The following is an 18335-nucleotide window of genomic DNA, read 5'->3' on the forward strand; positions in this document are numbered from 1 at the left end:
AACCATTCGTTGCCAAACCTGGCTGAACCACATAAAGCACCATTGGGTGCTCTTGTCTGCTCATTAGTCCAGGATCAACCAGGCCAAATTAATGTCTTAGTAGAATAAATATCATTCCATACTGAGGGACACCTGCAGCATCAAATGGACAGACTCTCTTACGTCTATAAAAGGTTTGGATTGACCGTCAGCATCAGGAAGACAAATGTCATGGTCCAGGATATTACCATACCATCATCTATCAGCACTGACAATGTGACCATGGAGGTTGCTGATAGCTTCACATATCTAGGCTCCACAATGACCAGAAATCTGCCATTTGATGCTGAAATCAACATATGCATTGCAAAAGATACGGCTTTTATGTCTAGGGTGAGTAAGAGAGTGTGGAACAACAGCAAGCTGATTGAGAACACCAAACTTCAAATCTACCAAGCTTGCATCCTCAGCACACTCCTTTACAGTGGCATGACCTGGACAGCATATTCTAGGTATGAGAAAAGGCTGAACAGTTTCCACCTTCACTCTCTCAGATGTATCCTTGACTTCTCTTGGCAGGACAAATTCACCAACTCAGAGGCCCTAATTCTATCAGTATACATTCATTGCTAAGCCAATGATATCTGCACTGGCTCAGCCACATTCATTGGATGGATGACAGCCATATATCCAAAGACTTTATGTACAGTGAACTAGCCGCTGGTTCACAACCTCTGGGGCAGCCATACCTACACTATAAGGATACCTGTAGGCAAGATATAAATATGGTGGACATTGTCATTGATAACTTGGAGAGAAATCGCTGTCAGCTGTGACCTCTGGAGGCTGACAGTTTGGTAGGGCATTGGAAGAAGTCAGCAAAAAGTTGGCTGAGAAGAGGGCTCAGGGAAAATGGAGGCCAGTGAGCCAAGAACCTTCTTAGCCCACTGTCTTCCTCTTGAGCAAATGTGGCAGAGACTACCGTACCAGAGTTGGGCTCCTGAACCACACCAGGTGATGCTTAACACAGGGTTGGCCACCACAGTGCAAACCATCGTCTTACAAGATGGAAAGCTGCCAACAACATGGACAAGTGTAAAGCAAAGGCAATAATGTAGATCCAGTCAGTTTTAGGGTGAAATGTGAATGGCCACTGTGATCCACCACTGCCACCTTGATGAACTTTGTCCCTGGATTCAAGATAGAATGGGCTTACATCACCCGGTTTGTTGTGGTTGCAGAAGAGGGTTCACAACGTCAGAGAGATGACCCTGACTGGGGGTAGGTAAGCACGGCTGAGTCTAATTCGCTCAGTAGAGAAGGTGGCAGTGGACATTGCGAGGGTGCCCTCAGACTTCATTATCAGAGATGGAGAATTGCCCAGAACTAAAGCTGGTATTAGAGGAACTTTCAATCATGGTGTCAATGGTGGAGATGATGCTGTCAGCACATCAAGACAATTGGGAAGTTGGTATGATGGGGTGTGCAAAGGGTAGGTTGCACGATAAGGGTTCCATTAAGGTGGCTGAAGGCACTGGCCTGAATCCACATGTGCTCTCAAAATGTCATGGGCTTACTCTAATTACCTCATTTTGTGCCTCACACAGATCACATTGACACTTGCCCACCTGTACCTTCACCCCTGTCTGCCTCATCTCTCCAGCATCAAGAGGAGAAAGAAATGTTTGAGGAAGCATCATCACATCTGACCAGCTCACACTCTGCCAACAGAGATACTAGCACTTCAAAAGAACGTAGCACACTTATAAAGTCGGTGGCACATGGTGAAGGTCACTGCACCAGAGTGCAGGAGATGATGTCTGAACAGAGACATAAGTGCACAATTCCCCCTCAGAGGAGGAAAGGCAGGCACGATGATGCACCAGCAGGTATTGTGGTGAGGCCTCAGTAGTCACCTTATAGGGCACAGTACTTGGAGCAGCAACAGCAGATGTACGGACATCCAGCAGAGTTCCCTGAGGCAATGTCAGCTAACACACTACGAGCGGAGGAAGCGATTGTGGTGATGAACTCAACCCTGTCTCGGGGGCTCAATCACATGAGCTCCATCCTTGAGAGATTGGTCAATCTCATGGAGAGACACATGCAGCATCACAGAGAGTGGATGTAAGAGCAGTATGACATCCTGCAAAGGATTCAAGGCTCTCTCAATAGCCTGGAGCACGCCGTTCAGAGGATGAGCGCTGATTTCCCTGGAGTTCCCGAGAAGCTGCATACCTTTAACAGGGCATTTGCCCTCGTGGCATAACAGTGGCTGGAAGGGATGCCTACTACACCCCAGCATCCTACCCCATCTAGCCTGGTTGAAAGCCAGCCCTGGACTGTAGGGGTGGGTGAGGAGTACGAGGATTCTGATAGCATTTCAGCACCCTCATCTCCTACTGCTTATCTGGCCTCTTCACAGAGCCCTCATCTGCAGTGACAAATGTTACCCCTGCAGAAATGCAGAGCTCGCAGTCTCAGGTAGATCCCCAAAGGGCCGATGAGGCCAGCCACCATGCTCTTCAATGCTATAAAGCTATAAAGCTGATCAGCCTGCCTTCATCTCCTCCAAGGTAACACTGGGAGCACTATGCAGGAGTGTTCACAATGCAGGGCATCACGTTGCCTCAATCACTAAAGATTTCACAGTGGTGTCATTTACCATCACTATGTTAATAGTGTATTTACAATGTGCAGGAAAGTAACTATGTACTTTCGTCAATGGATGTGGTGATCTGTCATTGTAAAATAGTAGCCACAATTACTAGGTAAACTGAAATCAGCAGGTTCTTACCAGTGACAATGGAGATTGCAGCTAGTAGTCCATCTCTTAGCAATGGTATAATTGCGATAGGTGTGACCATGCACGTCTGGCAGTGGAAGGCTAGTTTTTTATCCAGACATTCAGGGAAGATATAAAAACAAAAAACTGCGGATGCTGGAAATCCAAAACAAAAACAGAATTACCTGGAAAAACTTAGCAGGTCTGGCAGCATTGGTGGAGAAGAAAAGAGTTGACGTTTTGAGTCCTCATGACCCTTCCACAGAACTGAGCGAATATAAGGAGAGAGGTGAAATATGAGCTGGTTTAAGGTGTATGGGGGATGGGGGGGGGGGGGGGAGGTAGAGAGAGAGGGGAGAGAAGTTTGGGGAGGGGGTTGGTGTGGTTGTAGGGACAAGCAAGCACTGATAGGAGCAGATAATCAAAAGATGTCACGGACAAAAGAACAAAAGAACACAGAGGTGTTGAAGGTTATCTAAACGAATGTGCTAATTAAGAATGGATGGTAGGGCACTCAAGGTACAGCTCTAGTGGGGGTGGGGTGGAAAGACTAGCGGGGCATAAAAGATTTAAAAATAATGGAAATATGTGGGAAAAAAAAATCTATATAAATGATTGGAAAAAACAAAAGGAAGGGGGAAGAAACAGAAAGGGGGTGGAGATGGAGGAGGGAGCTCAAGATCTAAAGTTGTTGAATTCAATATTCAGTCCAGAAGGCTGTAAAGTGCCTAGTCGGAAGATGAGGTGCTGTTCCTCCAGTTTGCGTTGGGCTTCACTGGAACAATGCAGCAAGCCAAGGACAGATATGTGGGCAAGAGAGCAGGGTGGAGTGTTAAAATGGCAAGCGACAGGGAGATTTGGGTCATTCTTGCGGACAGACCGCAGGTGTTCTGCAAAGCGGTCGCCCAGTTTACGTTTGGTCTCTCCAATGTAGAGGAGACCGCATTGGGAGCAACGAATGCAGTAGACTAATTGGGGGAACGCAAGTGAAATGCTGCTTCACTTGAAAAAAGTGTTTGGGTCCTTGGACAGTGAGGAGAGAGGAAGTGAAGGGGCAGGTGTTACATCTTTTGCGTGGGCATGGGAAGGTGCCATAGGTGCGGCTTGAGGAGTAGGGGGTGATGGAGGAGTAGACCAGGGTGTCCCGGAGGGAACGATCCCTATGGAATGCCGACAGGGGGGGTGAAGGGAAGATGTGTTTGGTGGTGGCATCATGCTGGAGTTGGCGGAAATGGCGGAGGATGATCCTTTGAATGCGGAGGCTGGTGGGGTGATAAGTGAGGACGAGGGGGACCCTATCATGTTTCTGGGAGGGAGGAGAAGGCGTGAGGGCGGATGCGTGGGAGATGGGCCGGACACGGTTGAGGGCCCTGTCAACGACAGTGGGTGGAAAACCTCGGTTAAGGAAGAAGGAGGACATGTCAGAGGAACTGTTTTTGAAGGTAGCATCATCAGAACAGATGCGACGGAGGCGAAGGAACTGAGGGAATGGGATGGAGTCCTTACAGGAAGCGGGGTGTGAGGAGCTGTAGTCGAGGTAGCTGTGGGAGTCGGTAGGCTTGTAATGGATATTGGTGGACAGCCTATCACCAGAGATTGAGACAGAGAGGTCAAGGAAGGGAAGGGAAGTGTTAGAGATGGACCACGTGAAAATTATGAAGGGGTGGAGATTGGAAGTAAAATTAATAAATTTTTCCAAGTCCAGACGAGAGCATGAAGCAGCACCGAAGTAATCATCGATGTACCGGAGAAAGAATTGTGGGAGGGGGCCGGAGTAGGACTGGAACAAGGAATGTTCCACATACCCCATAAAGAGACAGGCATAGCTGGGGCCCATGCGGGTACCCATAGCCACACCTTTTATTTGGAAGAAGTGAGAGGAGTTGAAGGAGAAATTGTTCAGTGTGAGAACAAGTTCAGCCAGATAGAGGAGAGTAGTGGTGGATGGGGATTGTTTGGGCCTCTGTTCGAGGAAGAAGCTAAGGGCCCTCAGACCATCCTGGTGGGGGATGGAAGTGTAGAGGGATTGGACGTCCATGGTGAAGAGGAAGCGGTTGGGGCCAGGGAACTGGAAATTGTTGATGTGACGTAAAGTGTCAGAGGAATCACGGATGTAAGTGGGAAGGGACTGGACAAGGGGAGAGAGAAGGGAGTCAAGATAATGAGAAATGAGTCCCGAGGGGCAGGAGGAGGCTGACATGATCAGACTACCGGGACAGTTCTATTTGTGGATTTTGGGTAGGAGGTAGAAGCGGGCCGTCCAAAATTGGGCGACTATCAGATTGGAAGCTGTGGGAGGAAGATCTCCAGAGGCGATGAGGTCAGTGACAATCCTAGAAACAATGACTTGATGTTCAGTGGTGGGGTTATGGTCCAGGGAGAGGTAGATGGAAGTGTCTGTGAGTTGACGCTCAGCCTCCGCGAGGTAGAGGTCAGTGCGCTAGACAACAACAGCACCACTACTACAACAACTACTCCTCAAGCCCCACCTATGGCACCTCCCCATGCCCACGCAAAAGATGTAACACCTGCCCCTTCGCTTCCTCTCTCCTCACCATCCAAGGGCCCAAACACTCCTTTCAAGTGAAGCAGCATTTCACTTGCATTTCCCCCAACTTAGTCTACTGCATTCGTTGCTCCCAATGCGGTCTCCTCTACATTGGAGAGACCAAACATAAACTGGGCGACCGCTTTGCAGAACACCTGCGGTCTGTCCGCAAGAATGACCCAAACCTCCCTGTCGCTTGCCATTTTAACACTCCACTCTGCTCTCCTGCCCACATATCTGTCCTTGGCTTGCTGCATTGTTCCAGTGAAGCCCAATGCAAACTGGAGGAACAGCACCTCATCTTCCGACTAGGCACTTTACAGCCTTCTGGACTGAATATTGAATTCAACAACTTTAGATCTTGAACTCCCTCCTCCATCTCCACCCCCTTTCTGTTTCTTCCCCCTTCCTTTTGTTTTTTCCAATAATTTATATAGATTTTTCTTTTCCCACCTATTTCCATTATTTTTAAATCTTTTATGCCCTGCTAGTCTTTCCACCCCACCCCCACTAGAGCTGTACCCTGAGTGCCCTGCCATCCATTCTTAATTAGCACATTCGTTTAGATAATATCACTACCTTCAACACCTGTGTTCTTTTGTTTTTTTTGTCCGTGACAACTTTTGATTACCTACTCCTATCACTGCCTGCTTGTCCCTACAACCACACCAACCACCCCGTCCCCCCCAACCCCACCTTATATTCGCTCAGTTCTGTGGAAGGGTCATGAGGACTCGAAACATCAACTCTTTTCTTCTCCACCAATGCTGCCAGACCTGCTAAGTTTTTCCAGGTAATTCTGTTTTTACTCAGGGAAGATAGCAGTCCACCAAGGGCTGCAGATGTAGTGGGTCATTCCAGCACTTGGTGTCCACCGCTGTAGTTGAGGAAATAGTGATATACAACTTCTTGATAAGAAGCAGTCTAACTTGTGTAGTTCCACCCTAAGTGCTGTGCAGAAGGCAGTCAAATGCACATGAGCGTTCCACAGTGATGGCACAGTGACTGCTCCACATGCCAGGATGTTATGTGCAGGATCTCCTCCTGTGTGCTAAAGGCTGTAAGCTGACAAGGAGCCCTGCTGAGTTGCAACATTGCATGTTGTAGATGTCACACACTGATGTCACTGTGCACCAATGGTGAGTGGAGACTGTGAAACAAAGTGGATGGTGTGGTGAGCACAGTGTGTCTTATACCTGCATAGTGTCCAATTGTTGCATTTCTGTTAGCCCATGTACTCATGCCTGTAGGTCCTGAATCTCAACTTGCACTGCTTATGTTCGCTCTTCATATGGTGGATATACTTTGGCTAGACACAAGGTGAAGCCTTCTCCATATATTTGCCAGCCTCTAACAGAAAACTGCAGGTCCGGCTTTAAAAGGACATCGCAATCAGTGGACAATGGTGACCCAAGGGTGATGATGGTGCAGGATTCAGCCATGTTGGAATTCAGCCAAACATTGAATGTCAAGGGTTGGTTTTGGCATTCTCTCTTGTTGGGGATGCAAGATGTGTGGCCCCAATAGTAGTATGCACTTATCTGGTAATGGCTCACCAGGGACTTGCTACTGGGTTTGCAGCAAGATCTAAAAGGCTGCTTAGGTGAATCTCCTTAAGAGGTCCCTGACAACAATGGTGTCCTGTATCAATCCAGCCATGAGTACCCAGGCTTGCCCCTCAGGATCCCTCCCACTGTCACCTTCCTCCTCTGTGTCTTCTCCATCAGAGTTAACAGGGACCTGCTTGGCCTCCTTCTGAGATAGCTCCGTTGCCAGCTTCCGGCCCTCGACGTGAATGCCCCTCCACTGCACCATATTGTGAAGCATTCAGCAAACGACCACGATCCTTGACACCCTTGCAGATAAATACTGGAGGTCAAGGCCGCTGAACTTCATCTTTAACAGTCCAACAGCCTGCTCAATGACAACCCTCATCTGCAAGTGGCTGGTGCTGGAGTGATGTTGATTGATGTCTTTGATCGCCTCAAGGGAGTAAGCAGCCACCTCCTTAATGGGTAGCCTTTGCCCCTCAGAAGCCAACAGCAGACATGGGATCTGGGATGGAAATTTTGCAGCATGTGTGACTGCCTCAGAATGAATGAGTCATGTGAATGGCCACATTCGTGCACTATGTGTAGGAAGGCCTTAATGTGGTCACACACAATCTACATGTTGGTGGAATGGAATGATTTTCAGTTCACAAATTTCTTAGGCTGCTGTATTGGTGCCCTTATAGCCACATAGGTATAGTTCACCACTCCTTGAATTTGTGGGAAACTGACTATGGAGGCGAGGCCCATATGCCTCTTTGGCTACAATGCCACATCAGTGGAGAAGTTGAAGTGTTCTCCTACCTGAGCAAAGAGTGCATCGGTGACAATGGTGATGCAATGGCGGGTGGCTGATTGAGAGATGCCACAGGTGTCTGTGCCAGGCCCCTGGAAAGAGCTGGCTGCATGAAAATTGAACGCCATGGTGACCTTCACTGCAGCAGACAGGGTGTGGAGATCAGCTGATTGTAGTGCGAGGTCTTCCATGTCACAGGTGTCTATAACCATTTCTCCTGAAATTCATCTGCGCCACTTCTCGGTCATGTCAAGAAAATTTCTTTGGAGATGGCACTCCCTTCACTCAGGGTAATATCTCCTCCTCCTGATCCTCCTTCCTGCTGTGCTCTGTGGTGACTCTGCAAACTCCTGGCAGGGTCCCTTGGCCCTGGCCAACATTGTTGCTGGTCTTCCTCTATAGCCCATACATGGAAAGGTGCTGCATCTATTTTTTAAAACTGCCTTCAATTGCTACCCAGTGAGCCTGACAGTCTGCCCTGTCTCCCACTTGGCTGCCTAAGGTAAGAAATAACCCTGAGGGTCCACACAGCTGTGCCCTTCCCCTTCCACAACCACATTCACCACCCACCCCCAACCTTGGATCTGATACAAACCTCTATCTGTGAAGTAAAGCTTCTATCTTCCAAATGTAACTTTGCAGATCTCTTTTAGGAGGTCTTCAGAAGCTTTTAGACTTCTCCATAAACTTGTGACTCACACCGTGAGTTAAGGCACTTGCAGCGATGAAAATTGCATCTGTTTAAACAGGCCACTACTACTAATTGACCACCAGATTCGTGCAAATCACGCCCCGTCCCTTTACCCTACAGATGAAAATGGTTTCACCAGGAAATGGAAACGGGGCTCCCATATCTGTGTCATGCCTGCCATTTTTAAAAGTCCACAGATTCTTCCCAACTTTGCAAAAATCCAACCTTCTATGCCCCTTTGCAACTTCCCTCATCCATGCCTCCATTACCTCTAGACGCGGATATTCCAACATGCTTCTGACTGGTCTCCCACATTCTACCCTCTGCAAACTTCAGGTCATCCAGAAATCTGCTGCCTGTGTCTTAACTCACACCAAGGTGAGCAAATGAGATAAAAAGATAATCAGTCGAGCTCGAACGTGGATCATTTACACTTGCTAGAAATGACAAATATTCATACGCTCTCTACAAACAAAAAGAATACATTCAAGCCTTGCACCTTCTTGAATTGCCCAAGAGTTTGGACAGCCTACGTCCTCCATTGCTTTTTCCATGGAAATGTCAGAGTCAAATCAGAGCCGACTTGCCGATCAATAGTATAAACTGCTATGATTGTTTGAAATTTGGCATTTATTCTGTTGAGAGCAAGATGAAAAGCTTTGGCAACACGTCTCTCTTTACAACAATATAACATGCTCAGAATTCACTGAACACTGGTTTGACTGAAATTTCGCTCAAGTTTTTGCGCAAATATTAACATAAACCCGAAAGCAAAATCTCCCGTGAATCAGAGCAATCAAGCAGCATACTCACTTTGAGACTAGAGCAGGCTACACAGAAAATGAATCATTCTTCATCTGACTGATTTAATACTTTTACTTTTTAATTAGTGCCAACTGGGTGCTTTGATTTGTCCTTGATATGGAAGACCTGTGACCAACAGGCAATTGAAGCCAAAAAGGTTTGTCTTGCTCTGCTGTAACTGACTGAATTTATACTAATTTAAAATGAATTCGGTTACAGCACCAGCAAGAGTAACGCAGGCTTCAATTGGCTGCTAGTCAGTGAAAATACAGGAGTAACACTGAATTAATGCAACTGCAGATGCTTGTCCACAATGTGATGAACAATGTGTAAAGGCACATTTGTATGAAACTGTGTGTGTGGATCTGGGGGTGTGGCCAGTTTTGTAGAGAGGAACAATTTGCGCTGAATTGAAACAGCAAAAAAGATCGCAGATAATCGGTAATGAAGTAGTTATGAGCACAACTCACTTACTTCTAAAATTCTGCATTCTTTAATAGCACTTAATTCGATTCCACCCAAATTATACTGATATCTGAGCAAAATCATGCAGTAACTCCAGGCCTTTGTGTCATCTGCAAACTTGGATATACAAGTCAATTTCTTCAACAAATTTTTAATGTACAAAAACTGAGGCTCCAGTATAGAGTTCTGGTGAATACCAATTGTCACTTTCTGCCAATCAGAGAATGTTCTCTTTATCAACAACAAAAACAGAATTACCTGGAAAAACTCAGCAGGTCTGGCAGCATCGGCGGAGAAGAAAAGCGTTGACGTTTCGAGTCCTCATGACCCTTCGACAGAATTCTGTCGAAGGGTCATGAGGACTCGAAACGTCAACGCTTTTCTTCTCCGCCGATGCTGCCAGACCTGCTGAGTTTTTCCAGGTAATTCTGTTTCTGTTTTGGATTTCCAGCATCCGCAGTGTTTTGTTTTTATCTCAATGTTCTCTTTATCCCTGTTCTGTCTCCTCCCTACCAATTAATTATCAAACATCCAAATAAATGGTCCATTTTTAAAGATTGTTCCCATCTCCAAAGCAGAAGGAAGAAAAAGGTAAGTAAAGTGTTTCAAAGTTTTGAAAACTTTTGCAAAAAAAGTTAGAACATGGGGGACCTCTGTGTCAGAGAATCTGCGTTACGGCACTGCAGCCTTTACTCTATCATGGTCCCTTTGAGCACAACTCTTCGCAAGGCCAGTAAGTATGACTCTTCAACTTCACAGTGAAAGTGAACACTTCACTAGGCTTCCATTAGCAGAACAGAAAGCACAGAAAAGGCATACAAGATCAAATGCTAAACTGTATGGTGTATCTATCAATGAAGTAGGGCAATTTGACAAAACACATACAATTATTAGACTGAACTTGACAATGACTTATTCTCATACTCATTTCAGTGCAGGGACACTCAGGAATCAGATGTGCCAAATCTATCTGTGGCCAGGAATTGCCCCAAAGGTGCTCCTGCTCCACATAAATAAGGCTGCCAGCACAGTTGCAGCTGAGCTAGGCCAGCAGAGCAGGAGGAGCAACAGGGAACTTTCTGCTGCATGTTTAAGGGAGGTAATAATAGACAAAACTGTCATTAAGCTAGCGTAAAGAAAGGTAACATTGCAACAAAGGTTTCTCACCAAGGGAACTGTAACAAAACAAAAATGATTGATGAACTGTGAATTTTAACATTACCCTAATAGTAGCACTTGGCACTGGAGGGCACAATGTGTTTGAATCACTTACTGTGCAAGAAGGTTGTGGTTAGCACAAGTTTTATTTTTCACAACCAATCAAAATATCAGCCTGTCATCGTGTAGAATGTATAGCTGTATCCATGAACAGCATGAGCCCATTGTTAATCTCTGTGTATTTATCATACAGATTTCCTGGGACAATACACCATAGTTATATTTGAGCTCATTAGTGGGAAGGTCCGGATATCAGATAACAAAATAACAAAAGGCTAACATTTGGTAGCTCACTGTTTGTTGAGGGGATTCCTAGCTGTACAACGTAGTACAGCATTTTAACAATATAATGGACTTTCAAAGATTGTTGCAACATTTAACCATAAAGGTTACTGCAATTATGTTTACCAACTTAAAGTTTGTGCTTTTACTGCATATATTACCCAGCTGTACTTTCTTAAACCCTTGTCAAAAGTAGAAAAGATAAGATCTAAGCATGCATAAACATGGTACATGTAATCTAAACCACAACTTTCTGGTAGTAATATACTGAATGTTGCCAAAAGTTTACATGGGTTTAAAAATTTCTTTGCCCTCTCCAAAGCAAAAAAATATCCACAAATATTAACAGTTAAAGCAGAACTGAGAAAGCCAGTCCTAGTTTCTTGTCCTTTGAGCTCGTTTCTTGTCTCACTTCTTGAAACCGGGGTCTACAAATTTGAACGTTGGGAAAATGTGGCTCAGAAAAATAGAAAATATAAAGCCTGTTTTTGGTGGTGGAGGCAGGGAGTTGTTGGAGAATTATATTTTATAATTTTCTTTGCAGTGTATGAACTTATTGGACAAAATGTTTAGAAATATGCCCCAAATGTTATAGGTTTTAAAACTAAACAGTAATATTCTCGGAGTCTAAAGCTACTTGTGATCGAAGTCCTGGTTGCAATTAAACACAGGAAGGATATTGAAAACTTCCTAGGAGCATGAAAACCACAACAGAAGAAGTAAACGAAAGAACATAATTAAAACCACATCCAAAACCCACATCCTTATTATTTACCAGTAGCATCCAAAGGACATTGTTGAGATGCAAAAAGCACAAGGGTCTTGACTTTTTATAACTTGAAATCATCCAGCCCCAAAACATGAAAGAGCACAACATCTGTCTAAGGTTAAAAGTTTACAGTGTGCCTACAACACTGAAGCAGTTTTCCTCACAGAAACTCAAACAGGCCAGTTATTCAACTCTATGTGCCAAATCTGGATTGGAGACCGGACGTGTGACTGTTAGATGTGCTTCAGAACCTTGCGGAATTCCTGACGCGTGGACCTACGTGGGAATTGCCCGGGAAGTTTAAACTTCTGATAGATAATTCCCCTGCTTCCTGGGACCCTCCTTGATTGGCGCCGACTCTGAGATAGAGTTGGAGACTTTGGGCAGTTCTGTGGTACTTACCTTAATAGTGGAGTTCTCCAGGGGTCAGTGTTGGGACCCCTGCTCTTCCTGATATATATTAATGATCAATACTGTAGTGTTCAGTGCATGATTTTAAAATTTGCAGATGATATGAAGATTGGAAACGCTGTCAACTGTGATGACAAGGTCTTGAACTTCAAAAGAACATAGACATGTTGATGGATTGGGCAGGCAAGTGGCAGATGAAGTTCAATGTAGAGAAGAGTGGGGTGATTCATTCTGGCAGGAAGAATATTGGAGAGACAGTATAAAATAAAGGGAGAAACCCTAAAGGAGGTGCAGGAACAGAGGGACATTGGTGTATATGTACAAAAGTCATTGAAGGTGGCAGGGGATGTTGAGGGAGTAGTTAATAAAGCATAAAGTATCTTAGGCTTTATTAACAGGGGCAGTGAGTACAAGAGTAAGAAGGTCATGTTGAATTTGTATAAGACACTCATTAGGCCTCATCTGGAGTAGTGTGTCCAGTCTGGGCACCATATTTGAGGAAGGATGTGAGGCATTAGAGAGAGTACAGGGGAGATTCACAAGAATTATTCCAGGGATTAGGAACTGTAGCTATGAGGTTTGATTGGAGAGGTTGGGATAGTTTTCCTTGGAGAACAGAAGGCTGAGAGGAGGCTTGATAGACGTATTCAAGGTCCTGAGGTGTATGGACAGGGTAAATAGTGATAAACTGTCCCACTCAGGAGAGCATCAAAAACTAGAGGGCACAGATTCAAAATAATTGGTAAAAGGAGTAAAAGTGATGTGAGAAATTTTTTTTTCACTCAGAGGTTGGATTGAGTCTGAACGAACTTCCTGAGAGGGTGGTGGAGGCAGGTTCAATTGAGGCATTCAAAAAGGAATTGGATTGCTATTTGAAAAGAGAGATTGTGCAGGGTTACGGGAATAAGGCAGGAGAGTGGGATTAGATAGAATGCTCTTTTAGAGAGCCAGCATAGACTCAATGGGCCGAATGGTCTCCTTCTGCACAGTAAAGATACCTAGTCTGACACCTGGTTAATTACACAACCGAGCCCCCCATGACCCCGAGCTGTCCCCCCCACCTGACTACCCCCTTGATCCAACCCCACTACCCCGATCGCCCGGCTACCTCTTGACCTGACCCAGCAACCTCCTGATCCACCTGACTACTCCACCCGACTACCTGACTAGCCCCTCCCCTGACCATCCAACTACCCCATACCCAACTCAATCAGAAGATCCTGGAAGAAACGTGCAGCCACATCAAGTTGGGGGAAACTTCGAACGCAGCAGCAATCCACTCATCATTGCCACTGCTCGGAAAATCCAGGTTTATGTGTCTAAAACTGTAAAAAAATCTATTTTCTCTTTAGGTTTAAAAAAAAAGTTGTGAGTCTATATAGCACCTTTCACAACCTCAAAACGTCCCAAAGCACTTCACAACCAATGAAGTGCTTTTGAAGTGCAGTCACTATTGTAATGTAGGAAACACAGCAGTTAATGTTTGCACAGCAGGGTTCCGTAAACAGCAATGATCTATTCATTTGTTTTAATTGTGCTAGCTGAGGGATAAATGTTTTCCAGGATGCTGGAGAAAACTGCCCATGCTTTTGCACCCACCTGAGAGGATGGATGCATCTCAGTTTAATGTTTAATCTGAAAGATAGCACCCCTGACTGTGCAACACTCCCTAACTACTGCATTTAAGTATCAACTGAGATTTTGTGCTCAAAGTCTCTGGGGTGGAGCTTGAATCCACAACCTTCTGTTCCAGGGGCAAAAGTGCTGTCACTGTGCCATGCTGACATCTTTTGAATTGGGAATAAAGGAATAACATGAAGGAAAATTGGGCAGTCTGTACAATGGATAGGTGATTCTCAACTCATACCCACCACCACCGACCGCCTTTATTTTTCCACCCAAAAACTGGACAGGTGGTGTTTACACAGTTGTTCTTGCTTAATTTTCCTCAATGAACTCCAGGAAAGGCACTCCCATAGTTGCAGTATGATTGAACAGTCTCACAAATACCACAGCTGAATGGATAGCAAAGTTAAAGAAAATTAATTTCTTGACTGTAGATTATTGATACAGAAATAGCTTTACCGAAATACTTCTATTGCAAGGCAAAAGTGAAATTTGAAAATAAAAGTTCAATAGGTGAGATTACCTTTGCTATTGGAACAAGACATTCTCATAATGAAGACATTCTCATAATGAATTAACCCACAATCGATTTTTTTCCATGACAATGCAGAAACATCGCCTTTCCTTTTCAAGTATACATCCAATTCCATTCTGAAAGTTACTTTCAGGCAGTGTATTATAAATGGGGCTCATACGGTGGATTCTTGATCACATCAACCCACAGAATCTCAGCACTAAAAAGTGGCCATTCAGCCCTTCTTGCTTGTGCTGGCCCTTTGATAGTGTTGTCCAATTTTGTCCCACAATCCATCTTGGACCAAAACCCTGTCAATAAGTCCTCTTCAATTCCACATCCAAAAGCCTTCAGAAAGATCATAGAGAATCTGATTCCACTTTCAGTTAGTGTCCAACAGATTTTAATAACACAATCTGTAAAACAAATTCTTATTTCCCCTCTGGTTCCTTTGCCAATTATTCTAAATCTGGTTACAGACCCACTTACGAGAGAAAACAACTTTCCCTTACTTGCTCTATCAAAACCCTTCCTAATTTTCAATACCTCCATTAGATCTTTCTTTCACTTTCTCTGCTCTCGGGAGAACAATTCTGCCTTCTCTGATCTTTCCACATATCTGAAGTCCTTATTACCATCATAGCAAACCTCCCCTGTACCCTCTTCAAGGTCTTGACATTCTTTCTAAAGTGCAATGCCCAGAATTATATAATACTCCAGCTGAGACCTAACCAGTGATCTGGAAGGCTTAGCATGACTTCCTTGTTTTTTTTTACATGCAATGCCCTATTGACAAGGCCAAGTATCCTATATGCTTACTAAATACTTTATCAACTGCTCTACCATTTCCAAAGATCTATGAATATACACCTCCATATTAGTTACATAAAATTATTTCTCCTCATCTCACCTCTATTTAATCAATCATCTGAAGGCTGTACTCTGGTCCACCTGTCAATTGAAACATTTATAATAATTTAATTAATAATTAACTTAATTAATCAATAATTTAATAATTTATAAGCCCTCATAATTTTCAGTATCTATCTTAAATTTTCCCTTAATCTTACCTCTCTAAGGAGACTAATGCTATAATTTCTAGTTTCTTCAAATACCTAAAGTCCCTCACCCCTGATATCATACTGGTAACTCCTCACTGCATCCTCTCCCAAGGCCTTGACATCCTTCCTGAAGCGTGATGCCAGAACTAGACAAGCTCCAGCTAAGGCTTAACCAATGATTCATAAAGGATTAGCACAATTCCCTTGCTTGAAAGCCTCATTTTAACAAAGCTTCTGAATGCCAATCCTTCAATATCTTTCACCCCTTGATAAACATGGTTGCTCCTAAGATTCTGATGAGAGCATGTATTATACTTCACAGGATATGGACTTCTTATGGATATTTGCATGTGTAAACATATCTTCTTTTAATCACCACAATTCTGCTACAACTAATGATGAGGGTCGTTAGTTGAGCACCATTGACTGTGGGGATATGTTGGCATAAAAAGTGGTCTGCCAGGTGTCATAATCAATATTTCTCCTCGTAGTTATTTAGGAGGAAACTGGTTCTGCATTTGATTAAAAGTTCAATACCTTAGGAATTAAGTAAAAATCTTCTTGAAAATCTCCCTTAGCGTAACTAATTCAAAATAAATTGTTTGTATCTATCTTGATGATTCCCACCTTCAAGGATCAAAAGCAGCAGCTCTTAAAACATCTCCACCAGAGAAAATCTTTCAGAATCCCTTTCCCCAAGTGTGTTTTTCTCTAAAGTGTAGTGATCTGTTGTTTAGATGATAAAAGAGAGGAGTGGATTAAATGGAAATCATTTAAAATAGGTAGCCCCACTGACGTGATGTCTAAAGTCTGCAGGCAGATCTGCTGCCAAATCCACAGCCTTCATCAATACCCATTTTTGGTTAAAACATGAAGAAAGCAATGGCAAAAATCTTTAAAAAGGAGAGCATCTGTATTGAAAATCTGAATCGAAATAAAAGAAAAATACTAACTCAGGTTAGCAAAGGCACAAATTCAGAATACATTCCCCGCTATTGCTGCAGTTGAATCAAGCTACCTCCATATACAGGTCAACATTCAAACATGAGATCCCCCAGATCACCATCACATTGCTCAGTGTCAACTATAATCCTAACTGCATCAATGGTCCACATTCTATTTTATTGATAAGGAACAAAGCAGTTACTCTTTATACCTGGGATGAAAGCAGGTTGCAGTCAATATGTAAGCCTTTTCCAGTCTTCTCTTTCTGTAGCAATCCTGCCAATATAGCTCCATGACTATACAATCCCGTGGCTAGGTCAGTCATAGCTACTCCAGGTCTAACAGGGTCACCATCCTAATGGAAAAGATGCAAATCAATTATAAATATCTGCAGGTTTAAAACAAATACTTGTCAATAATGAGGAATAGTGAGGTGAATTATTTCAGTTGCTGTTTGATGTCATTTAAGTTCATGTGAGAACAGGATGTTTCCACTGACTGTGGGGATATGCTGGCATAAAAATGGTCTGCCAAGTATCATAATCAATAAGTCCCCTTGCAATTGTTTAGGAGGAAACTGGTTCTGCATTTGACAGAAATTTCACTTAAGTATTAGGTAGAAAATTTCTTAAAAATCTCCCTTAGCGAAACTAATTTAAACTAAATTATTTGTATGTACCTTGATGATTCTCAGTGTTTGCAACTAAGATATATAGCTTTACAGTTGGACAAACTTTGGGCAATTCTGACCACTCATATTTATTTTAACTTGCTTTCATCTCTGTGTTTGTTTATTTTTCTGTCTTCTTACTCTTTATTTCCTTTCCTTTTTTCATGTTTCCTCTTTTGTTGATATTTGTTGCACTTTCACTTTTTCTTGCTGGCCTCTTGGAATTTAGAGGCTGAACCTAGTGTATTTGAGTGGCAGTACATCACGTATTTCATGATCCGGGTCCAAGTCCTCCTTCCCCACTCACTGACATACAATCAGCATGATACAAATACCTACAAAGAAGGTGGTTGGAAGAAGAACTCAACATGCAGGGTATAAGAGAACAAAGAAGTAGAGGCAATGGAGAAAGGTAGTGGTCAGCAGGGACAGGGCAAAGCAGGATGACTTTGGAAAATATCTTATGGGATAACCGGCTGCATGAGGGGCTCCCCCATATTACACCTTTGGGTTTTCATACATCCAGAAGAAAGGTTCTAAACAACCACGGCCCCCAGAAAGGAAAAAAAAATCTATTTCTTTAAAAAAATAATGGGTCAAAAATAATATATTTCTTATATCTACATGTCATGTCAGAAATGTTATCCAACAGAAGGGCAGACTAAAACTGATCCATAAGCAAGCCATCCTTGGATGATCACAGTAAAACTTTCCTGCTTAAAGCAGCAACGTTTATGATCTTCATACAACGCTCTTGAACAGGATCAGATGTTAATCACATCATGCAAGCATCTGTGCTGGTGTGGCCCAAAGAACACAGAGATAGTGTTGAGAAAGATAAAGCCAGTAGATGATGAGAGTTGCACCATGGTGGTAAGGAAGGGTAAAGGCCATTCAGCCCATTTAACCTGCTCTATTATTCAAATCCATGTGTAGGATGTCCTCCCTGACATGGCACCCTCAACTTATTAAAACACAATGCATTTTTTTGAATGCACCAATGATGGCTCATTTGCCACTTTAAACTAGGAGGTCATTTTATCAGTTAATACTATGGAAAGTTGAGGCTCATAAAGTGATACTCATCTTTAAGTTCTCTAGCATGATATTAACCTGCTACTTATTTCTTTAGCCTGAAATTATAGTTCTGCTCTTCTGATTTGCCAGTTTCACTTCACCAAGGCCAGGATTTTACGGCCCCTCCCACCCGGCAGGATATTA

The 18335-nt window shown here is 43.6% G+C and overlaps 1 protein-coding gene across 2 annotated transcripts in view; it reads right to left on the minus strand.

Annotated features, from left to right (window-relative positions):
* sugct (succinyl-CoA:glutarate-CoA transferase) overlaps nt 1-18335 on the minus strand; it is a 607005-nt gene that overhangs the window by 434150 nt on the left and 154520 nt on the right. For both annotated transcript variants that reach the window (XM_041188972.1, XM_041188973.1), the window contains exon 8: nt 16656-16799. In XM_041188972.1, the coding sequence (XP_041044906.1) occupies nt 16656-16799 (144 nt within the window). The remainder of the gene's footprint in view (nt 1-16655; nt 16800-18335) is intronic.

Source organism: Carcharodon carcharias, chromosome 6 (genome assembly GCF_017639515.1).
Source record: "Carcharodon carcharias isolate sCarCar2 chromosome 6, sCarCar2.pri, whole genome shotgun sequence".
Lineage (NCBI taxonomy): Eukaryota > Metazoa > Chordata > Chondrichthyes > Lamniformes > Lamnidae > Carcharodon > Carcharodon carcharias.